Genomic DNA, 23,529 nt, shown 5'->3' with positions numbered 1-23,529 from the left:
TCCAGAGGGAGGCCAAAACTGGCCATGTAAATAGCTCTAGCAATTTATTGGCAGTTTATCTTTGAAGAGAAAAAGCCCTCAAGGCCTTCTTCCTCTTTCATGAGGAAATGGGAAAAGATTTCAAGCCTCTCGCTTGGAGGCAAATACCACGGGAAAGGAACAGTGCAGGGAGCATAGAAAAGCCCTAGAGAAATTGTTAAGCAAGAAAGCATGATCAAGCTCAACCCTCAAAATGTGTGGAGAAGAGCAGACCACAGTCCACCTATTACAATGCAGCCTGAGCCCTGCCAAATGCATAATGGAGGACCTTCTAACAGCAACACCAGAGGCACACCAAATGGTCAGCTACTGGTCAAAGGACATTTAATATAAACTCTTGTATTTTACACACACATTACAACTGTACCTTCAGTTTGCTTCCTATACAATAAATATAGCTTAGCTTAGATTTTTAAATTACTATAATTATCTTACCGTCCTAACAACGATACACTTATTTTAAAGTTTTAAATCTATTAACCCTTAACTCTGATATGCTTCCACGGGACTATGTCCTTCTCTCGAACTGGTCAATGACCATTATAAAGTGAACCTGAACTTGAACTATGTTTTTAATGTAGATGTGTTGTACCCCACTTCAAGTCTTGCGGAGAGGAGCAAGTAGCAAATAATAATAATAATAATAATAATAATAATAATAATTTATTTGCTACTATAATAATCTATTATTATTATTAAGTAGCAGCCCCCAGTGGAGGAATGGGTTAAACCCTTGTACTGGCAGGACTGCTGGCAGACAGGTCAGCAGTTAGAATCTGGGGAGAGCATGGATGAGCTCCCTCTGTCAGCTCCAGTTCCCCATGTGGCATGAGAGAAGCCTCTCACAAGGATGGTAAAATATCCGGGCGTCCCCTGGGCAATGTCCTTGCAGACAGCCAATTCTCTCACACCAGAAGTGACTGCAGCTTCTCAAGTAGCTCCTGTCAAAATATATATATATATATATATACACACACACACACACACACACACACACACACATACATATACATATATACATATATATATACACATACACACACACACACACAAGTTGTACCGCCAACCCTCCCTCCCTCTTTCTCTCCTTTCTTCCCTCTTTTCTTTCCCTTCTCTACCTGTGTCTTTCCTAGCTTCCTTTGCTCTTTGGTTTCATCCTTCCTTCCTTCCCTCTTTTTCTTTTTCATTCCTTCTCTCCTTCCTTCCCTCTCTCTTTCCTTCCTTCTTTCACTTTTTTATTTCCTTCTCTCCTTCCTTCCTTCTCTACCTTTCTTTCTTTCTTTCCTTCCCTCCTTCTCTCCTTCCTTCCCTCTCTTTTCTTCCTTCTTTTACTTTATTTCCTTCTCTCCTTCCTTCCTTCTCTACCTTTCTTTCTTTCCTTCTTTCCTTCCTTCCCTCCTATCTTCCCTCTTTTTCCTGCCATCTTTCACTTTTTATTTCCTTCTCTCCTTCCCTCCTTTTCCCCCTTTTTCTCTCACTTCTTCTCTCCTTCCTTTCTTGCCCCTTTCTGTGTATATGTGTTTTGGGTGTGCATATATGTGTGTATATATTTCTGTATATATGTATATATGTGTGCTTGTGAATATATGTGGTTTTGCACATGCGTTGTAATGCATTTTTTGTTTTTTGGCTTTTTAAGTCTTTTCCACTGTGTTTTTCAGTGTTTTTAGGAGTGCTGGTCACTTGTTGACCTGATAGGTGTTTTGTGTCGAAATTTGGTGTCAATCTGTGCAGTGGTTTTTGAGTTATGTTAATCCCACAAACAAACATTACATTTTTTTTATTTATATAGTAGGCCTGGGCGGTTTCGTTCGTTAATTTTGTAATTCGTTAAATATTTGTTAATTTTAGCAATTACAAAACGATTACAGAACTTATTTTTAAACCCGGAAGTGTTTTTAAATATCGAAACGGCATGCGCCAAATATTTTTGTATTTCCGTCCATTTCGGAAATACGTAAGATGGCTTGGCTAGATGCTTGCTGGGAGCTCTCCTCTCCTTAGCCAGTCAGAGCCTGAAAGAGGAGGAGGAGGAGGAGGAGGAGGAGGAGGAGGAGGAGGAGGAGGAGGAGGAGGAGAGGGCGGGGAAGGCGCCGGCTGAGCAAGCGAGCAAGAGGGCGAGCGACCCTCAGCGGGAAGGCGGCCCGTCCCTCCTTCCTCACCTTTGCGGTGGGTGTGCTTCGTTCTCCCAATTCCGCACTGAAACCTTAGCGGAGGGCTGGGCTAGATGGCCTTTGGGGACCCTTCTCCCAATTTCGCATTGAGACCATAGCAGAGGGTGGGACTAGATGGCCTTTGGGGAGCCCCTTCTCCCAATTCCGCACTGAAACCTTAGCGGAGGGCTGGGCTAGATGGCCTTTGGGGAGCCCTTCTCCCAATTTCGCATTGAGACCATAGCAGAGGGCGGGACTAGATGGCTTTTGGGGAGCCCCTTCTCCCAATTCCGCACTGAAACCTTAGCGGAGGGCTGGGCTAGATGGCCTTTGGGGAGCCCTTCTCCCAATTTCGCATTGAGACCATAGCAGAGGGCGGGACTAGATGGCCTTTGGGGAGCCCCTTCTCCCAATTCCGCATTCAAACCTTAGCAGAGGGCTGGACTAGATGGCCTTTGGGGACCCCTTTCTCCCAATTCCGCACTGAAACCTTAGCTTCGGAGGAGCCGGCCCGACTCGGCGGCAGCGCTTGAGGGCCCGCCAGAGTGAGTGCCTGCCTTCCCTCCTTAATAATAATTTCTCCTCCCTATTCTACTAAATTAATAATTAAATTTAAAAAATATTGAAAAAATATTGGAAAAAAAAGGGCGCCATCTTTACAAAATGTTTTGTAAATATTAACGAAATTTCGTAAATACCGAACTTTTTTAAGGGAAAATTTTGTAATTATTTTAAATATCGAAACAAAAAAAAAAACCCAAATACAAATTGATTTTAGAAACAAATTTTTGCGTTGTTACCCAGGCCTATTATATAGATATATATATGGCAGCAACAAACCAGGACAGTTGTCATAACAAGAATACGAAACAGGTTAAACGTGCGTTTCCAGACCCAAGTAAGCAGAAATGAAGACAATGCAACCAATTTACCATGTCTGAAACAAGGTGCAAAAGAAAATGTCTATGGAAAGAAGCCTGTGGTATTGCCCTTATGATATTGGGCATGTTGCATCTGACTGTGAATGCTCTTATAATACACCCCAAGCCTCATGCTCCATCTGCAAAGTCTGCTCCTATGGCCATAACATGCCATGCATGCTGCCTAGTGTGTTAGTGCCAGGAAAGTATTCAAAAGTCTATTTGTTCCTGCATTCCTTGGCAGTCATCAGCATTGTAAGCTTTTCCAATTACCTATTTTAGGCCTGAAAACGCATTCAAGAAGGCATTGGCTCTTCCCATGCCTCCTTTTCTGGGTGTTAGATATTTACAGTGTCCACCTGGAAGAAAACATTGCCAGTGCAAGGTTTTGGCTCAGTGTTAACCATGCTGAGAAATTTAAAATGAGAGAGGGAATGTATATGAATAGATGCCACACTGAATGGCCTTCTTGTTCTCCTTTTGGCTAAGCCCAAACATTCATCCAGCAGTTTTTAAACAAGCAAAGAATGCCCAGCATCTGCCAGAGAAAACGCCTGACTCTGACTTTCCAGGAGCGACGTGTGAATTTTCATGTCCTATTGGGTTAAAGGACAGCAAGTGTCTGAATGGATATAACTTTCAGTTTCCATCTCTAACAACAACATCTTGACTATTTTTTTCTGTGTCAGGAGCAACTTGAGAAACTGCAAGTCGCTTCTGGTGTGAGAGAATTGGCCGTCTGCAAGGACATTGCCCAGGGCACACCCAGATGTTTTTACGATCCTTGTGGGAGGCTTCTCTCATGTCCCCGCATGGGGAGCTGGAGCTGACAGAGGGAGCTCATCCATGCTCTCCCTGGATTTGAACCTGCGACGTGCCAGTATAAGGGTTTAATCCATTGGGCCACCGGGGGCTCCATCTTGGCTATTGAAACAACTATTTATTTATTTATTGTACTTATATTCTACCCTTCTCACCCCAAAGGGGACTCAGGGCAGATCACAGAACACGTATACAGTAAATATTCAGTGCTGTTATAAACTGACAGGACAGATACAGTACATAGAGGTATATAGGCTTTTCTCATTTTCGGCATCTTGGAGGTTGCGCTCGATTCTGACCACGGGGGGGGGGGAGGGTGCTGTCGCTCCATCCACCATGCTGAAGAACCCTGTTCACAGACTTCCTCCTTTGATTGAACTACCGGCATCTTTCTGGTATTTCCTTATGTTGCCATTAAAATACCCCCCCCCCCCCTTAAGCGATACCTATTTATCTACTCTTTATCTTCTAGTTGGGCAGTGAGCTGGGCTTATTTTACTTATCGTGTCAGGAGCAAACCAAACAGTTGTATTGCATTTTTTAACAAACAAACAAAGCACAAAGTTTGAAAGCATAGTAGTTGATTAAATGTTCTTTGACCAGTAGTTGGCCACTTGGAGTGCCTCTTGTGTTGCTATAAGAAGGTCCTCCATTGTGCATGTGGCAGGGCTCTGGTTGCATTGCAGCAGGTGGTCAGTGGTTTGCTCTTCTCCACCCTCGCATGTCGTGGATTCCACTTTGTGGCCCCATTTCTTAAGGTTGGCTCTGCATCTCGTGGTACCAGAGTGCAGTCTGTTCAGCGCCTTCCAAGTTACCCAGTTTTCTGTGTGCCCAGGGGGGAGTCTCTCATTTGGTATCAGCCATTATTTGAGGTTCTGGGTTTGAGCCTACCACTTTTGGACTCTCGCTTGCTGAGGTGTTCCAGCAAGTGTCTCTGTAGATCTTAGAAAACTATTCCTTGATTTAAGTCGTTGACATATTGGCTGATATCTAAACAAGGGATGAGCTGGAGATGTCACTGCCTTGGTCCTTTCACTATTGGCTGCCACTTCCCGGTGGTGCAATACCGGCTTAACAGTGTAATTTCTCCAGTGGTGTAGGGCGCAGACACCCTGTGATAATGCGGCATGTCTTATTAGGAACCACATCCACTGTTTTAGCGTGGTGAGATGTGTTCCACACTGGGCATGCATACTCAGCAGCAGAGTAGCATAGCGCAAGAGCAAATGTCTTCACTGTGTCTGGTTGTGATCCCCAGGTTGTGCCAGTCAGCTTTCGTATGATATTGTTTCTAGCGCCCACTTTTTGCTTGATATTCAGGCAGTGCTTCTTATAGGTCAGAGCACGGTCCAGAGTGACTTCCAGGGATTTGGGTGCAATGCTGCAATGCTCCAGTGGGATTCCTTCCCAGGTAATGCTCAGAGCTCGGGAAACTTGTCTGTTCTTAAGGTGAAAAGCACATGTTTGTGTTTTAGATGGATGAGGGATCAGCTGGTTTTCCCTGTAGTAGGCAGTAAGAGCCTAAAGCTTTGGAGAGCTTCTGTTCAGCCATCTCAAAGCTCCCTGCTTGAGCGGTGATGGCACAATCATCAGCGTAGATGAAACTGTCCCTTCTGGCAGTGGCTGGTCATTTGTGTAAATGTTGAATATTTATTTATTTATTTACTTTATGTGTATACCGCTGTTCTCAGCCCTTAGGCGACTCACAGCGGTTAACAACAGAACAGCAAAAATTCAATGCTACAACAACACGGTATATAAAAACAATTAACATCATAAACACATTAAACAATTAGCAGCAGTAACCATTCACTGGCATCTCATAACTAAAACATGATCCAGATTGATGGAGCAAGTGAGCTGGGCTGAAGGTTGGGCAGTCGCCCCCAATCCTGGCTTTGAACTGACAAACTTTTGATTAGGAAGATTTATTGCAGCTGGTGGTTAACTTGTGCTAAAGCCCAGCCTTGACCATTTTGATACACGATCTGATCAGGAGATTTGAAATCAGACTAAAATAATAATAATAATAATAATAATAATAATAATAATAATAATAATCTTTATTTATATCCCACCACCATCTCCCTGATGGGGACTCGGAGCGGCTAACCTGAGGCCAAGCCCAAAAATACAATATAGCACAATAAAATACAGAAGGCAGAGAACAAAAAATTACATCTGAAAATAGTTACAGTAGCAAAATAAAATAAATAAAGCAAATTACCGCAAAACAAAATCAAACAGGATGGGCAGGCCAAATGGACGAGATAAAATGATAAAACCCTGGGTGGGGTAGGAACAGAAAATATGTAAGTGAGGGGAGCCCAAGAAGGATAAAACAGTGGGGCAAGGCTTTCCATTTAGGATGGGGGAAAGTACATCGTAGGGATCCCCTCTTCCCAACTGAAGTCTTTGCGCAGTGCTCCCTATAACTTTATTATCTTCAGGTGGTTCAAGTCACTTTTGGCTACAAATTTAATAAAGGAATAATCAGACATTCAAGACAACCCCCTCCCTACCCCAGCATCCACCAAGGTACCTTTTTTGCACTTTCGGGTCCCGCCTCATCAAAACGAAACCGGACGATACGAAAGTCTTTGCAGTATATGATCAGTTCCGTTGGATTAAACTTAAGCTTTTGATTCGGGCCCAGGACTTTTTGCTTCCTCTTTGTATCATTCACTGGAAAACACAGAATGCAAGGGAAGTGAAACGCTTTTAGAGAAAGCGAACACACGCAAGACGAAAGATAATCTCTACTAGTGTGCACTGAAGTATGAATAAACGCAACAAATTCTGGCCCAACTTACCTGTCTGAACGCATCTCCGCTTATGAACCCTCCAAGATCATCTGGGGAGGCCCTGCTCTCGGTCCCACCTTTGTCACAAGTACAGCTGGTGGGGACGAGACAGGGCCTTCTCAGTGGTGACCCCTCAGCTATGGAACATCTTCCCTAAGGATATCAGAATGCCCCCGCCCTTTCTAACATTTTGAAAGAGAGTCAAGACTTGGCTCTTTGAGCAGGCATTTCCAAATAGTGTAATAGACATAGGGAAATGGAATTGTTGGGCGATGTGATTGGACAATGTTTTTAATAGGATACCTTAATGTTCATGTTTTTATTGATTTTGTTATGGTTTTATTATCTGACTAGCTGTCCCCTGCCATGTGTTGCTGTGGCACGGTCTGTTGATCTGGGAAATAAAGTAATGAGAAAATGTTGGTTTCTAATATATGTAATTTTTATACTGGTGTGTAAACAGTATTTCTTGCTTTCTTTGTCAGTGTTGATGTAGAGATTGTCTGGTTTGTCTACTCTGGAACATTGTGCTTCTTTAGGGGTCCCTTTCAAATGTATGATACTATATCTCTCTGTGTGTGAATCATATCTATCTATCTATATCTATGGCTGGATGGCTCTTTGTCAGGAGGACTTTGCTTACATTTCTTGCCCTGATGAAGGGAGTTGGACTGGATGGCCTTAAGTATTTTCTGTTTGTCATGGGGGTTCTGTGTGGGAAGTTTGCCCAATTCTGTCATTCATGGGTTCAGAATATTCTTTGATTGTAGGTGTACTATGAATCCCAGTTATTACAACTCCCAAATGTCAAGGTCTATTTCCCGCACACTCCATCTGTGTTCATATTTGGGCGTATTGAGTGCTTGTGTCAAGTTTGGTCCAGATAGATCATTGTTTGAGTCCACAGTGCTCTCTAGATGTAGGTGAACTACAACTCCCAAACTCAAGGTTAATGCCCACCAAACCCTTCCAGTATTTTCTGTTGGTCATGGGAGTTCTGTGTGCCAAGTTTGGTCCAATTCCATCGTTGATGGAGTTCAGAATGCTCTCTGACTGTAGGTGAACTATAAATCCCAGCAACTACAACTCCAAATGACAAAATTATAATTTTTTGAGTGATGGTCACTCCTTGTGTTGTGAGACGTTTTGTTGCCAAATTTGGTGTGATTTGGTTCATTGGTTCTTCTGTTTTTAAGGTACTCATTATGCACAGAGCATTTATATATATATAGATTGTTTTTATTGTATGGAAATTGTATTTTATGGTCTTGGTACCAATTGTAAACCACCCCGAGAGGGACAGTATATAAATATAGTAAATAAATAAATAACAAATTGCTGCAGTTGTGATGCATCCCAAAAGACAATCCTAACCATTCTATGGAACTAAGGTCCACACCTTAGTTACATTTAGAATGGACGACTGCAACGCGCTCTACGTGGGCCTGCACTAACTTAAGTTAGTGCAAAGGTTGGCAGCCAGATTACTAACTGGGGCTAGCTATAGGGAGCATAGCACGCCCCTATTAAAGCAGCTCCATTGTCTGCTGACAAGTTTCTGGGCCCAATTCAAAGTGCAGGTTATTTATTTATTTATTTCAACTTGAAAACATGGCTCTTCAAACAGGCTTTTGAACAAGATTAGAACCATTAATATTAAACTTGAGGACCTAGTGATTTGTCTCTCTTTGGCACTGTATGTGACTGTTATTGAATACACCATAATTTATATCCACAGCCACTGCTGCATTTACTGAATATTTTAATCAGCAGGAATTTAATATGATGTTTTATGTAAATTTGTTTATGTAAATTGAGATTGTTATTATTTTTATATGCTCATGAACCTTATTGTATTTTGTATATTGCTGCACTACTAAATGCTTTTGTAAGCTGCCCAGAGCACCTTCTGGGAGATGGTGGCAAGGTATTGTCAGTGGCATCGGCAGCACAGCAAGGCAGGAACAGATCAGTCACAGCCACCTTAGGCTATAAACTACTTTATTTTACAGCTATATACATTAGAAGCTACTTAACACTCAGCACATCGTAAACGTGCTTCTTTACCGTCCAATTATAACATTGCGAACTCACTAACTGTTATCAGTACTAGTCCACACCTCTTGCATTCCAGAGTGACATATGACGTACGACGCACAACGCTGCGTCCATTTGTTCTATACACTTGATTTATGACCTCTCTAGGAATGCCGTTCCCTCCATGGTTCAGCTAACTCCACACAGGAATACATTACACTTGGCACATAGCTACTTCATTTAAACATACATACATACATACTTTGGAATCTACATTATAAATCGCAAACAGCTTCAACAGATATAAATAAAGTTTTATTATTATTTATTTTTCTTATTGACGAAAAGAAGCACATTATTTATTTATTTTTATTTATTTACTATATTTGTATACCACCCCTCTCAGCCTTCCGGCGACTCAAGGCAGTTTACAAGGCAAAATTCAATACCACAAAAACACAAGTACAATTTAAAAAACATCAATAAAATCATAACAATAGCAATAAAACATAAGTCAATAAATCCTCATTAAAAAAAAACATTGTCCACATTATAACCACATCACATCCAACTGTTGCACACATACCTGTGACTATTTGCTCAATGCATGTTAATGCAACATCATGTTCTCCCAGTAGAAGGTTCCTGTACTGGAACTTCTGCAAAACAAAATATAAACTCACAATAAATACAAGGTTTGGTGATGGATTAAGATATAATCCTAAAATCTCAAAAGTCCAGCTCTCTTACTATATAGAGCAAAGAAGGAATTTGTTCCAATGGTAAGCAGTTATAAATACCCAAGAGGTGAGGTATTTAGACTATGTGAAAGATAGAAACAAACAATTGTGAAGTAGTAAAGCTTTTAGCTATCTGTGAGCATCAGGCGAGATTTCGGAGGCAGAAAGGTTTGAAGGAGCACCAGGACTGTGGCACAGCTGGCTGGGAGTCAGCTGCATTAAGATCACTACTCATCAAAAGGTCATGAGTTCGAAGCCAGCCTGGGTCGGAGTGAGCTTCCGACCAATTTTGTGTAGCTTGCTGTCGACCTTTCCAGCCAGAAAGATAGTTGCATCTATCAAGTAGGAAATTTAGGTACCGCTTATGCGAGGAGGCGAATTTAACTAATTTACAAGGCCATAAAAATCTCCAGCAAGCATGCAAAGAATGAGGAAGTATTTCATCAGTGTCACAAATGGTCGGTGAAGGGACAACTTCCCTGGCGGCCAGAATACCCTCAAAACGATCTTGACAGATTAGAGAGATGGGCCAAGACTAACAAAATGAAGTTCAACGGGGACAAATGCAAGGTACTCCACTTTGGCAGGAAAAACGAAATGCAGAATGGGGGACGCTTGGCTCGAGAGCAGTACGTGTGAGAAAGATCTTGTGAGCCAACAATGTGATGTAGGGGCAAAAAAAAAAAAAAAAACCAATGGGATTTTGGCCTGCATCAATAGGAGCATAGTGTCTAGATCTAGGGATGGCATGCTACCCCTCTATTCCACTTTGGTTAGACTACACCTGGAATATTGTGTCCAATTCTGGGCACCACAATTCAAGAGAGATATTGTCAAGCTGGAATGTGTCCAGAAGAGAGAGACTAAAATGATCAAGGGTCTGGAGAACAAGCCCTATGAGGAGCGGCTTAAGGAGCTGAGCATGTTTAGCCTGAAGAAGAGAAGGTCGAGAGGAGATATGATAGCCATGTATAAATACGTGAGAGGAAGGGAGGAGGGAGCAAGCTTGTTTTCTGTTGCCCTGGAGACTAGGACGCGGAACAATGGCTTCAAACTACAAGAAAGGAGATTCTATCTGAACATGAGGAAGAACTTCCTGACTGTGAGAGCCGTTCAGCAGTGGAACTCTCTGCCCCGGAGCGCGGTGGAGGCTCCTTCTTTGGAAGCTTTTAAACAGAGGCTGGACGGCCATCTGTCAGGGGTTATTTGAATGCAATAAACCTGCTTCTTGGCAGGGGGTTGGATTGGATGGTCCATGAGGTCTCTTCCAACTCTTTGATTCTATGATTCTAAGAAAATCTGGAATGTTAAACTGCTTCTATGTCCGTCTATAAATGTTGTGTGTCTATGGCATTGAATGTTTGCCATATATATGTACATTGTAATCCGCCCTGCGGGGTGAGAAGGGTGGAATATAAATAAATACTGTAAATAAAATAAATAAAAATTATGTGTGCCACAAATAGAACATACAGTGAAGCCATGGAACATTGACCATTGCAGGACAATGGAGTTGCTCGTTTTTGTTGCATAAGGTGGTCTAGGAATACTAAGTGGTGCCACAGTAAACAGTCCAAGCTGCTAGGTTCAAAGGTCTTTGTATCAGATTTATGCCTGTCAGGACTTGGGATTATGGAGGCAAACCGTATTTGTATTCTAGCATTCAACAAAAAGAGAGGCAAACCAACCTGAAGTGGCGTGGGATCTTCTGTAATGAAGGAGATCTTGAAATTGGTGCAAACCAGTTTCCCCCAGAGATCGTACTGGCTGGTGTCCGTTGCGATACATTTCCGCACAAAGTTCACTTCGTTCACCACAATTTCACCTTTGAAAAATAAAAATGCAATGTCCATTCAACTGCAGTTGAAATAGAAGACTATTCTTACCAGCAACCTGAGATTTAGGAACTAAATAAACCGACCCGAATATAAGCCAAGGCACCTAATTTTACCACAAAAACCTGAGAAAACGGATTGACTCGAGTGTAAACCGAGGGCGGGAAATGCAGCCGCTACTGGTAAATTGCAAAATAAAAATAGATACCAATTAAATTACATTAATTGAGGAATCAGTAGGATATATTTTTTTGAATATTTATAAAAATGGTAATTTAAGATAAGACTGCCCAACTCTGATTAAATGATTATTTACCTTCTTCAATGTAAATGTGCTTATGTATCCTTCCAATAATAATAGAATGACATAATAAATGTAATAACAATAATAAAAAGAGTAAAATAATGAATGTAGCAATAACAACAATTATACAGTAAAATAATAAATGCCTAACAATAAAGTAAATCATAAATGTAATAATAATAAATAGAATAAAATAATAAATGAAACAAAAATAATAATAGTAATAATAATAACAGAGTAAAATAATAAATAACCTTGACTCGAGTATAAGCTGAGGGGGACTTTTTCAGCCTAAAAAAGGGCTGAAAAACTAGGCTTATACTCGAGTATATACAGTAACCATGTTAATCTGTATCAACACAAGAAGGACAGCAGGGAGAGAGAGAGATTTCCTGCGGATTTGGAGGTCTTACCTGTATAATTAAGACTACTATTGTGAAACACAGCAATCAACTTGCTATGAGCCTCCATCCTCTGTTTCCTACACACCATACATCATTTCCCCCCAATGCTAAGAATGTCAGGAGGACGAATGAATTACCATTAATTTCCCCCAGTTTTCTACAGCAGTGGTTCCCAACCTTTTTATGTCCTGGGACCACTTTGACCAGGGACCACTAATACCTGGTCAAGTGAATATAAGTACTAAACGAATTACAAATCAGTTTTTGGTCAACCTTAGATTCAGTTTGGTTATTTGAGGTGCTGATTCAGAAAACTGCATTGGATAGACCACATCAGCTCTAGTTTCTGATACAGAACATATGCCATCCAAGTAGTCGTCATCTGCTTTCCCACAGAAAATCGTATTTAATAAGCTAGAGCTGATACGGTAGGAATAATCTTTCGTGGGTAGTCAGCCTCTTCTCTCCCGACATCCCCATTGCCTCAGCACTCGAAGAGGGTTTCGTGAGACCAGTCATTCTCTTTGCTGCGTGGTCCCGAGGCAACGGTGTAGACCACTGGTGGTCCATAGACAACAGGTTTGGAACCATTGGCTTAGGGTGATCACATGAATTTTGTAGGGGTTTTCCTAGGTGGTTTTTCAAGTTCCTTCCTCTGAAATATAGCCCAAGATACCTATCTGACCGCATCTCGGCCTATGAACCCACCCGAACTTTGAGATCTTCCGGGGAAGCCCTGCTCTCGATCCCGCCAGCCTCTCAAGCACGGCTGACGGGGACAAGAGATAGGGCCTTCTCGGTGGTGGCTCCTCGGCTGTGGAACACCCTTCCTGTAGATGTTAGGCTGGCACCATCTCTCATGACATTCCGTAGAAAGTTGAAGACCTGGATGTTTGTGCAGGCGTTTGAGTAATTCAATGCAATTCTGGCAATTTGATCATAGGAACGGAACAATGGACGACGAATTTGGATCACGTTTGGATGATGAGGCGATCTTGGGTGGGTTTTTTTTTTTGTGATAACTGTGTATCAATGTTTGTTTATTGCTAGAAATAGAATTGTGTAGTTTAACTGTTATGATATATTGATTACTAGTGTTTTTACTGTCTTTGTTGTTTGCTTTCTGGAAACCGCTGTGAGTCGCCCTCGGGCTTGAGATACAGCGGTATACAAGAATAGTAAATAAATAAATAAATAAATAAATAAAGCACCTGGTAGGCAAGTGTTTATCATCATCTGTTAACTGCAGGTAATAAACAGAACCTATTAATCAGGAAGTTCCCATCTGGAGGAATGCCAGCCATTGTGGCACCTTAAGTAAATTACAACAAAATAAAATGAGTCCAGGGATAGGAAATATTCATTCACACCTGACTTCTAAATATGGGAATCCTTCAGTAGCTTCTCTTCAAAGGTAAAATTAACTTTAAATTATCTCTTAACTATGGCTAGCACCTATCTGTAGAATGAAGCCTGCCCCCTGCTCACCTTGTGGTTCATTTATTTATTTATTTATTTATTCACGACATTTATATGCTGCCTTTCTCACCCCAAAAGGGACTCAGAGCAGCTTACAAGATACATATATACATCTAATATATTCTATTATTAACATAGTACAATATTAGTATTATATATTACTATATAGCATTATGCCATTATATTGTAATATTATTAGTAATATTAAATGTAATATAAATAACTATAATATCATATTATTATTAGTAGTAGTAGCATTATATTTTATTATATTATAATATAAATATTATATGCATAAACAATATATTATATTATATTATATTATATTACTTAGGCGATCCCTCGTTTTCTGAGGAGGATTGTCTTCCAGTGTTCTTGTGGGTCCGTATGTGACTGTGGAGCCCTATTCTTGACCTGCATCTTCTTCCGCAGTGAGGGCATTGGTTTCCAGGTGGAAGGCGGTCTCGGTCGGGGTTGGCTTGACACGCCTTCCTCTTGGCACCCTTCTCCCTTTCGCCCTCCATTCGTGCCTCTTCAAATTCTGCAGCACTGCTGGTCACAGCTGACCTCCAGCTGGAGTGCTCAAGGGCCAGGGCTTCCCAGTTCTCAGTGCCTATGCCAGAGTTTTTAAGGTTGTCTTTGAGCCCATCTTTAAATCTCTTTTCCTGACCACCAACATTCCATTTTCCGTTCTTAAGTTCGGAGCAGAGCAACTGCTTTGGAACACAGTGGTCGGGCATCCAGACAAGGTGGCCGGTCCAGCGGAGTTGATTGTGGAGGACCATCACTTCAATGCTAGTGGTCTTTGCTTCTTCCAGCACGCTGACGTTTGTCCGCCTGTCTTCCCAAGAGATTTGCAGGATTTTCCGGAGGCAGAGCTGATGGAATCGTTCCAGGAGATGCATGTGGCGTCTGTAGACAGTAGGGCTGGGCGGTTTTGTTTCGTAATTTCGTAATTCGTTAAAAAATCGTTATTTTTTTATAACGAACCATTCAGGAGCAACTAAAAAACGAAATGAATTTTTAAATTCATTTCGTAATTGTTTCGAATTTGTTTTGTATTCGTTTCGTTATCGTTTTGAAATCGTTTCGTTATTATTTCCGCATGTCTGGGGCAAGTTTTATAGTTGTTTGTTTAATCAGTGAAAAAAAATTATAAATATCACACCAACAGTCAACAACAGAGGGAGAGGGAAGCTTCAGAAGTTCCCCCTGTCCCATTTGGAGGTTTTTTAGCGTATTGCACGGTCGCGTCCGCCATTAACAAATCGATTCGTAATTGTTTCGTAATTGTTTCGTAATTTACGAAATTTCGTAAATATCGAACTTTTTAAAAGAAAAATTTCAGAATTCTTTTAAAAATCGAAACGCAAAAACCCCCAAAAAACGAATCGATTTTAGAAACAAATTTTTCCGTGGTTGCCCAGCCCTAGTAGACAGTCCACGTCTCACAGGCATATAGCAGGGTTGGGAGGACAATAGCTCTGTAAACAAGCACCTTGGTATCCCTATGGATGTCCCGTTCCACAAACACTCTCTGCTTCATTCGGAAAAATGCTGCACTCGCAGAGCTCAGGCAGTGTTGTATTCCGGTGTCTATATTATATTATATTATATTATATTATATTATATTATATTATATTATATTATATTATTGGCATAGTACAGAAGACAGGATGGAACTGTCTCCTGGCCCCCTCTCTCTTCACTCTGTCCCAGGGTAGCAATTGGTGCTGGGCGGAGGGGTCCCCAACTGATGACATATGCAGGAGACAAGATGGAACTGTCCCCTGGCCCCCTCTCTCTTCACTCTGCCCCAGAGTGGCAATTGGTGCTGGGAGAAAGGGTCCCTAACTGATGACATAGGCAGGAGACAAGGTGGAACTGTCCCCTAGCCCCCTCTCTCTTCACTCTTTTTTCATTTCTTTTAAAGATGGAAGCAGTTTAGGTTTACAATAATGATAACATCAAAAGTGGATTGTTGTAGATTTTTTCGGGCTATATGGCCATGTTCTAGAGGCATTTCTCCTGACGTTTCACCTGCATCTATGGCAACCCTGGCTGTTTGAGCAGGTGTTCAAATAATTAGTGCAATGATTGGTTAAATAACACTGGAATGGAACAATGGATGACGAATCTGGAACATGTTTTTGATGATGAGACGACAGTGAATGGGTATTGTAGTAACTGTTTATTAATTGTGTAATGTGTTAGGTTGTTAACTGTTTTTATACTGTAGCACTGAATTTTTGCAGTTCGTATTTGTTGTGAACCGCTGTGAGTCGCCTTCAGGCTGAGAACAGTGGTATATAAGTAAGGTAAATAAATAAATAAATAAATAAACCATCCTCAGAGGTAGTATAGCCCTAAAAAAACCTACAACAACCCAGTGATTCTGGCCATGAAAGCCTTCGACAATACATAGAACATCAAAAGTGTTACCTTTCCAAAATATATACTCCTGAAATGAATCTGACCTTTCAAGGGCAACAAGTCATTGCTTGTGACGCTGGTTTCGTACCGGACTACACTGGCAATTCCCTGCTTTTCTCGACCCAATCTGAAATGCTACCTTTCTCCCTAAAAGCCTTTGGATCTGGTCATCAGAAGGAAGGCAGGAAACAAGAAACTGACCTGCAAAAATTTCTTCACCTTTTGAGGTCAGTTTCACTGGGGAAAGGTGAGCGGAAAAGCTATTTCCAGGTGTATATACTGGCAATAAAGCTTTCTCTGTTAAATTCTCTTCCTGTTTTGAAAGGGCAATCTACTCCAAATGTCAGACAGTGGTCAGTTGTGGGTGGCTAAAACAGGCAAAGGTCAGGTGCAAGGAACAAGAGAGTAGGCGGAATTAAAGTCAGCTAAAAAGGGGAGGGAAAGCTAGAAATATATCCCACTAGCTGTCCCCTGCCACACGTTGCTGTGGGTCAGTCTGAGAAAGTGTTGGTTTCTCGTATAGGTAATGTCTTTATGCTTGTGGGTAAACAGTATTTCTTGCTGTTTCTTTGTCAGTGTTGATGTGGAGATTGTCTAGTTTGCCCACTCAGGAACATGCAACACCTTATTGTCCTTCTTTAGGAGTCTATGATACTATATCTGTGTGTGTGTGTGAATCATATCTATCTATATCTATGGCTGGATGGCTCTTTGTCAAGAGGGATTTGATGACATTTTCATGCCCTGGTGAAGGGAGTTGGACTGGATGGCCTTAAGTATTTTCTGTCGGTCATGGGGGTTCTGTGTGAGAAGTTTGCCCCAATTCTGTCATTCGTGGGGTTCAGAATGCTCTTTGATTGTAGGTGAACTATAAATCCCAGTAACTACAACTCTCAAATGTCATGGTCTATTTCCCCCGAACTCCATCTGTGTTCGTAATTGGGCATATGGAATATTCGTGCCAAGTTTGGTCCAGATCCAACATTGTTTGAGTCCACAGTGCTCTCTGGATGTAGGTAAACTACAACTCCCAAACTCAAGGTCAATGCCCCCCAACCCTGTTGGACATGAGTCCTGTGTGCCATGTTTGGTTCAATTCCATCATTGGTGGAGTTCAGAATGCTCTTTGATTGTAGGTAAACTATAAATCCGAGCAACTACAACTCCCAAACGTTAAGTCTATTTTCCCTTAAACTCCACCAGGGTTCACATTTGGTCATACTGAGTATTCATGCCAAGTTTGGTCCCGATCCATCATTGTCTGAGTTCACAGGGCTCTCTAGATGTTGGTGAACTACAACTCCAAAACCCACCAAACCTTTCTAAGTGTTTTCTGTTGGTCATGGGAGTTCTGTGTGCTAAGTTTGGTTCAGTTCCATCATTGGTGGAGTTCAGAATGCTCTTTGATTGTAACTAATCAGCAACTACAACTCCCAAATGACAATATCCATTTTTTTAGTGATGGTCACTCATTGGGTAGCCAGGCGTATTCTGTCCAAATTTGGTGTCAATTGGTCCAGTGGTTTTTGAGTTATGTTAATACCACAAACGAACATTACATTTTTATTTATATAGATACTATTCCTCTGAAAACACCGGCACACACAGACATACACAAAATGACAGAATAACTGGTCCAAGGCCACCCAGAAGGGTTTCAAGTATATTGCATTTCCTGCAACTAGAAAACCTGCCCAGTAACTTGGGATTTTACCCAGAGAAAGACATATTTTGCATCTTGCCTGACTTTAAAGTACAGTAGAGTCTCGCTTATCCGACCTTTGCTTATCCGACATTTCCGTCTTATCCGACGCTCTTATCCGATGCCCCCTTTTCCACCAGCATTTCCCCTTCAATTAAAAGAGCGCTCCCCAACTCTCTCTCTATTCCCATAAAGTGAAAAGGGAAAGACAAGAAGGAGTAGAAGGAGGCAGGAGAGGGGGAAAAGAGGCAGGACCGGAAGTGGAAGCGTCCTTTCTCCTTCCCTCTGTGATTTCCACGCTCCTCTCCCGCATCCGGGCACTTCCTGCTGGGCCACTCTAGCCCCGAGGTGTTGCCTTGCCTTAAGTCTTTGAGTCCATGTTGTTAGTATTCTAGATGTCTAGCGCTTGCTTCAGACAGGTAACAATAGGAGACTCCGTATTATCTGACATTTTCTCTTATCCGACATTCTGCTGCTACATTTATGTTGGATAAGTGAGATTCTACTGTATTTCATTACCCAACCTCCCTGAGAGTAGTCTGGGGCAGACTGGAAACACCTGTTGAACACAGCAAAATTGCATAGATGGAAGGAATTTGCAGAAAAGAGTGTCCAGATGAAGTGCGAGAATGGCAAAGCCAGCCAATGGATCCGGTGTCTGTCATGATCTTAGGGCTTAAATTAAAAAGCAAACAACAATCCAATCTCTGCTTAATATTTTGACAACTGCCAGAAACAAAACTTTTTATTTAATCAACAACTGAGGCAAGCTTCTTCATGTCACAGCCTCTTAAAACATGAAATGGCTATTTATATTTATTTATTTATTTACAACATTTATATGCCGCCCTTCTCACCCCGAAGGGGACTCAAAGCAGCTTACAAGTAAAATGTAAATACAATATATTATATTATTACCATAGCACAATATTAGTATCATATATTACTATATTGTACTATAATATTATACTGTAATATTATTAGTAATATTACATGTAATATAAAACATAATTATAATATATTATTTGTAGTAGTATTATATTGTATTACATTACATTATCAATATTATATGTATACACAATATATATTATATTATATTATATTATATTATATTATATTATATTATATTATAAGCACAGTGCAGGAGACAAGATGGAACTGCCTTGCTGGCCCCTCTCTCCACTCTGATCTCAGAGCAGCAGTTGGTGCTGGGGGGGGGGGGGGCGGTACTCCCAACTGGTGATACCGAAGGCAAGATGGAACTGCCTTGCTGGCCTCTCTCTCCACTCTGATCTCACAGCAGCGGTTGGTGGTGGTGGTGGGGGCTCCCAACTAGTAACACTGGAGGCAAGATGGAACTGCTTTCCTGGCCCCTCTCTTCACTCTGATCTCAGAGCAGCGCTTGGTGCTGGAAGGGGGGATGGGGCTCCCAAAAGATGACACTGGAGGCAAGATGGAACTGCCTACCTGGCCCCTCTCTTCACTCTGATCTCATACCCTATACTGGCTGAATAGGGTTTCTCTTTAAAAACAAAAAAAACCCAAATCATCCATTTGTCTGTTACATTATCGTCTCATGTATCAGGATTTTGTATTCCGTATGTTAAGTTGGGGAAAAATAAACAAATCACGGATACCTACAGGGCTGTGATGGATTAGCTCTGCTCAATGAGGAACCAAAAGGGTCAATCCCATTGACGCCACAAAGAAAGGCAATTATGAAAAGGTCAAGTAAGTGCAAACACATTGTAATAGGGGTTTCTCAACGTGGTTCGGAAGCCAATCCAAATGTTCTTTGCTGCAGGTTTTCGGCCGGAGGGACAACCTGCCTAGACTGGATTCATCTCTCAAAGTCATAACAGCTGGGCTTTTTAAAAAATGTGCTTCCATCCGCTGCAAAGCACGAGAGACTCTGACTCAGAAAGGCGCTGCTTGGCATTCCTTTTGCAAGGCTGTTTCGGGTGGGAGAACTCACTTGTTCCAGCCAATTTCAGGGAGTGGACATAATTGTGCGTAATCCTCAGACAGGAAAAGCCGAGGATATGACCCAGCAAAAAGGCATGGGAGGATAGGCTTCGACTTATTTTTAAAATATCAAGACTTACTTTCATACTTTGGAAGTCCCAAACAAACAGTTACAAAGACCAAGTAATGCCACAGCCTACTATTCCTCTAAAATAGAGCCTTGGTATTCATCGGCAGGCATCCAACCCAAGTACTAACCAGGGCTGATGCTGCTTCGATTCAAAAATCATACAGGTTGTGCACCAGCTGCACCCGTACCTTGGGAAGTCTGACTTGGCCACAGTAGTCCACGCTCTGGTTACATCCTGTATAGACTACTGCAATGCACTCTACATGGGGTTGCCCTTGAAGACTGTTCAGAAGCTTCAAATGGTTCAGCAGGTGGCAGCCAACACCTCTGTTGTGTCAGCTCCACTGGCTGCCAGTTTGCTACTGGGCACAATTCATAGTACTGGCTTTAGCCTATAAAGGCCTAAAAGCTTCCGGCCCAGTTTACCTGTCTGAACGTATCTCTCCCTATGAACCATCTAGGAACGTATCTCTCCCTATGAACCATCTAGCCCTGCTCCCGATCCCACCTTTTTCGCAGGCACGTCTGGGGGGGGGGGGGGGGGGAGGCGAGAGACAGGACCTTCTCAGTGGTGGCCCCTCAGCTGTGGAACTCCCTCCCTAGGGATATTAGATCGGTCTCCTCCCTCTTGGCCTTCCAGAAAAAAGTAAAAACTTGGCTCTTTGAACAGGCTAAGTAAGTAGTGTTTGGCGGGGATGAGAGACAGGGCCTTCTCAATGGTGGCCCCCATAGCTATGGAACACCCTTCCTTAGAGACATTAGATCGGCCCCCTCCCTCTTAACATTCCGGAAAAGAGTCAAGACCTGGCTTTTCGAGCAAGCGTTTGAAAATGCAATGTAAAAGACATACAAACTTGGAATGACTGGACGACAAGATACTGGTTTTAATTAGGAAATGCAAATAGCTTATGTTTTTTATTACTTTTGTTTGGTTTAATATGATTTATTAATGTTTTAAATGTTTTATGCTGTTCTTGGGCATTGAATCATTGCCTCTGTAAACTGCCCTGAGTCACCTGAGGACTGAGAAAGGCGGTATACAAATATCTATATAAATAAAAATGTAATGTTCGTTTGTGGGATTAACAGAACTCAAAAACCAGTGGATGAATTGACACCAAATTTGGACAGCATACACCTAACAACCCAATGTATGTCCTCCAAGCTGAAGATTAATCCCGACAAGAGGTCCTCCTCGTCGATCGTAAACCAGACCAGGGTATAGGGTGGCAACCTGTGCTGGACAGAGTTGCACTCCCCCTGAAGTCGCAGGTGTCGGTGGTGGCCGGGAGGGCCTTTGCACAATTAAGACTCGTGCGCCAACTGCGACTGAACCTCGGGAAGGCAGATCTGGCCAAAGTGGTCCATGCCTTAGTCACCTCTAGAATGGATTACTGCAATGCACTCTACGTGGGGCTGCCCTTGAAAACGGCCTGGAAATTTCAGATGATCCAACGGGCAGCAGCCAGGTTGTTTACTGGGGCGCCTTACAGGGAGCGGTCAACCCTCCTGTTCAAGGAGCTCCACTGGCTGCCATTCATTTACCGGACCCAATTCAAGGTGCAGGTTCTTACCTACAAAGCCCTGAACGGGTTGGGACCCGCCTACCTGCATGACTGCATCTCTTTATACGAACCTACACGATCCCTTCAATCATCCGGAGAGGCCCTGCTCTCGATCCCACCAGCATCGCAGGCGTGATTGGTGGGGACGAGAGAGAGGGCCTTTTCGGTGGTGGCCCCTCAACTCTGGAACTCACTACCTAAAGACATCAGACAGGCCCCAACCTTGGCAGTCTTTAGGAGGAGCTTGAAGATGTGGTTGATCCAGTGTGCCTTCCCGGAATAATGATCCCATAGCACTTTGTCCTCCAAAGCACTTTACATTTTTCAGATCTGCTTGTATGCCCTTCCACAAATGGCACTATCACCTTTCGTCCATGTCCCAGCATTATTTCCATTTTAACTTTGAATTTGACCTTCCCACTGCTTTTAATTGCGTGTTGTCTTATTGATAATGTTGTATATTTTATTGTCTATGTTTTTATTTTAATGGCTTGTACTGTAGTCGTTTTGCTTGTATTGTTGTATTCGGGCTCGGCCTCATGTCCCTTGGGCAGATGGTAGTGGGGTACAAATAAAGTTTTATTATTATTATTGTTATTATTCACTCATATTTTTTTTGATTTTGTCATTTGGGAGTTGTAGTTCTTGGGATTTATAGTTCACCTATAATCAAAGAGCATTCTGAACCAATGATCCACCAATGATAGAATTGAACCAAAGGTGACACACAGGACTCCCTTGACCAACAGAAAACACTAGAAGAGTTTGGTTGGCATTGACATTGAGTTCGGGAGTAGCAGTACACCTACATCCAGAGAGCACTATGGACTCAAACAATGATGGATCTGGACCAAATTTGGCATGAGTATTCCATATGCCCAACTAGGAACACAGATGGAGTTTGGGGGAAATAGACCTTGACATTTGGGAGTTGAAGTTACTGGGATTTATAGTTCGCCTACAATCAAAGAGCATTCTGAAGCCCATGAACGATAGAATTGGGGCAAACTTCCCACACAGAACCCCTATGACCAATAGAAAATACTTAAGGCCTTCCAGTCCAACCCCCTTCACCAGGGCAAGAAAACGTTATCAAATACTGTTTACCCACAAGCAGAAAGAAATTACATATATTAGAAACCAACACTTTCTCATTACTTTAGTTTCCATATCACCAGACTGGGCCACAGCAACGCGTGGCAGGGGGCGGCTAGTAAATAAATAAATAAACAGCGAGGGGTATAGCCCTGCAATTCTCATAGAGGGGCAACACTCCCATCCATTTACACACTTCCACAAAGAGATAGTAAGATATGAGTCTGAAGAAGAGCTGGATTCATTTGCTCCTCATCCAAATCATGGCCTCCTGGGCATCTGCAGCTGAGGAAGTCCTCCCTGGCTGAAGGAGCTGAATATTAAAAGCAGGGAGGCTTCATTAACATGCAGGGAGCATTTATATGTAAATTTCCTCTAATCCATTTCTAAATGAACCTTCTGTTCAGTGAGCTCAGTAGCTATTTTGAAGTTCAAAAGGGAAGAGCCCCATTTGGAGGAGATTCTGCTTGTAAGCTCATGAAGTGCTTTCTCAAAATCCTTTTAGGGTTTTTTTTTTTCTCCATAAGCACTTACATTACAGTGTGTTAGTTGCCCCACAAGAGAGCGAGACATAATTGCACATTGCTTTGTTAACTGTTGCCACCTGTTCAGATTTTATTCACTTTTGTTCCCCGCAAATTAATAGTTAAGGAGGAGGAAAAAAGTGGCAATTTATTCCAGATAATGCTCCAAATGAGGCACTTTTACAAGTACACACGACAATCAAATTGTCTGGTTATGGCAGAAATAAACCGTGTATGTTAGACTCAGAGAACATTAAAAGAATGAGGGGAAAAAAACCTATAAAAATAAAAGCCCAAGGAGGTAAACTACAGAATTGGCAACAGGGATTATTTCTAGAAATATCAGGCAGTGTTAATGGTTGCCCAAAATAAGGTGAACCACCCTCCAGAAAATATATATTAAGTCAACCTCTTATTGCCAAAGTAAAAGGTAAAGGTTTCCCATGACATTAAGTCTAGTTGTGTGTCAGAACACAGATGCCTTAAAGAGACAGACTCAGAGTTAGTTCCAAAACAGAGTTTATTAAAAGCAAAGGAAAAGACTCAGAGACACTTAACTCGATGCCTCTGGTCAAAAC

General features: G+C 42.0%; 1 protein-coding gene across 1 annotated transcript in view; it reads right to left on the bottom strand.

Moving 5' to 3' along the window:
- MTMR10 (myotubularin related protein 10) overlaps positions 1–23,529 on the bottom strand; it is a 76,722-nt gene that overhangs the window by 26,266 nt on the left and 26,927 nt on the right. Inside the window, exons 3-5 of the mRNA XM_060755783.2 lie at positions 11,204–11,340; positions 9,362–9,434; positions 6,477–6,619 (exon numbers count right to left, since the gene is read on the bottom strand). Coding sequence (XP_060611766.2) covers positions 6,477–6,619; positions 9,362–9,434; positions 11,204–11,340 — 353 coding nt within the window. The remainder of the gene's footprint in view (positions 1–6,476; positions 6,620–9,361; positions 9,435–11,203; positions 11,341–23,529) is intronic.

Source organism: Anolis sagrei, chromosome 9 (genome assembly GCF_037176765.1).
Source record: "Anolis sagrei isolate rAnoSag1 chromosome 9, rAnoSag1.mat, whole genome shotgun sequence".
In the NCBI taxonomy this organism is placed as follows: domain Eukaryota; kingdom Metazoa; phylum Chordata; class Lepidosauria; order Squamata; family Dactyloidae; genus Anolis; species Anolis sagrei.
The sequence above is the reverse complement of the archived record's forward strand: the minus strand, read 5'-3'. Positions and strand labels throughout refer to the sequence as shown.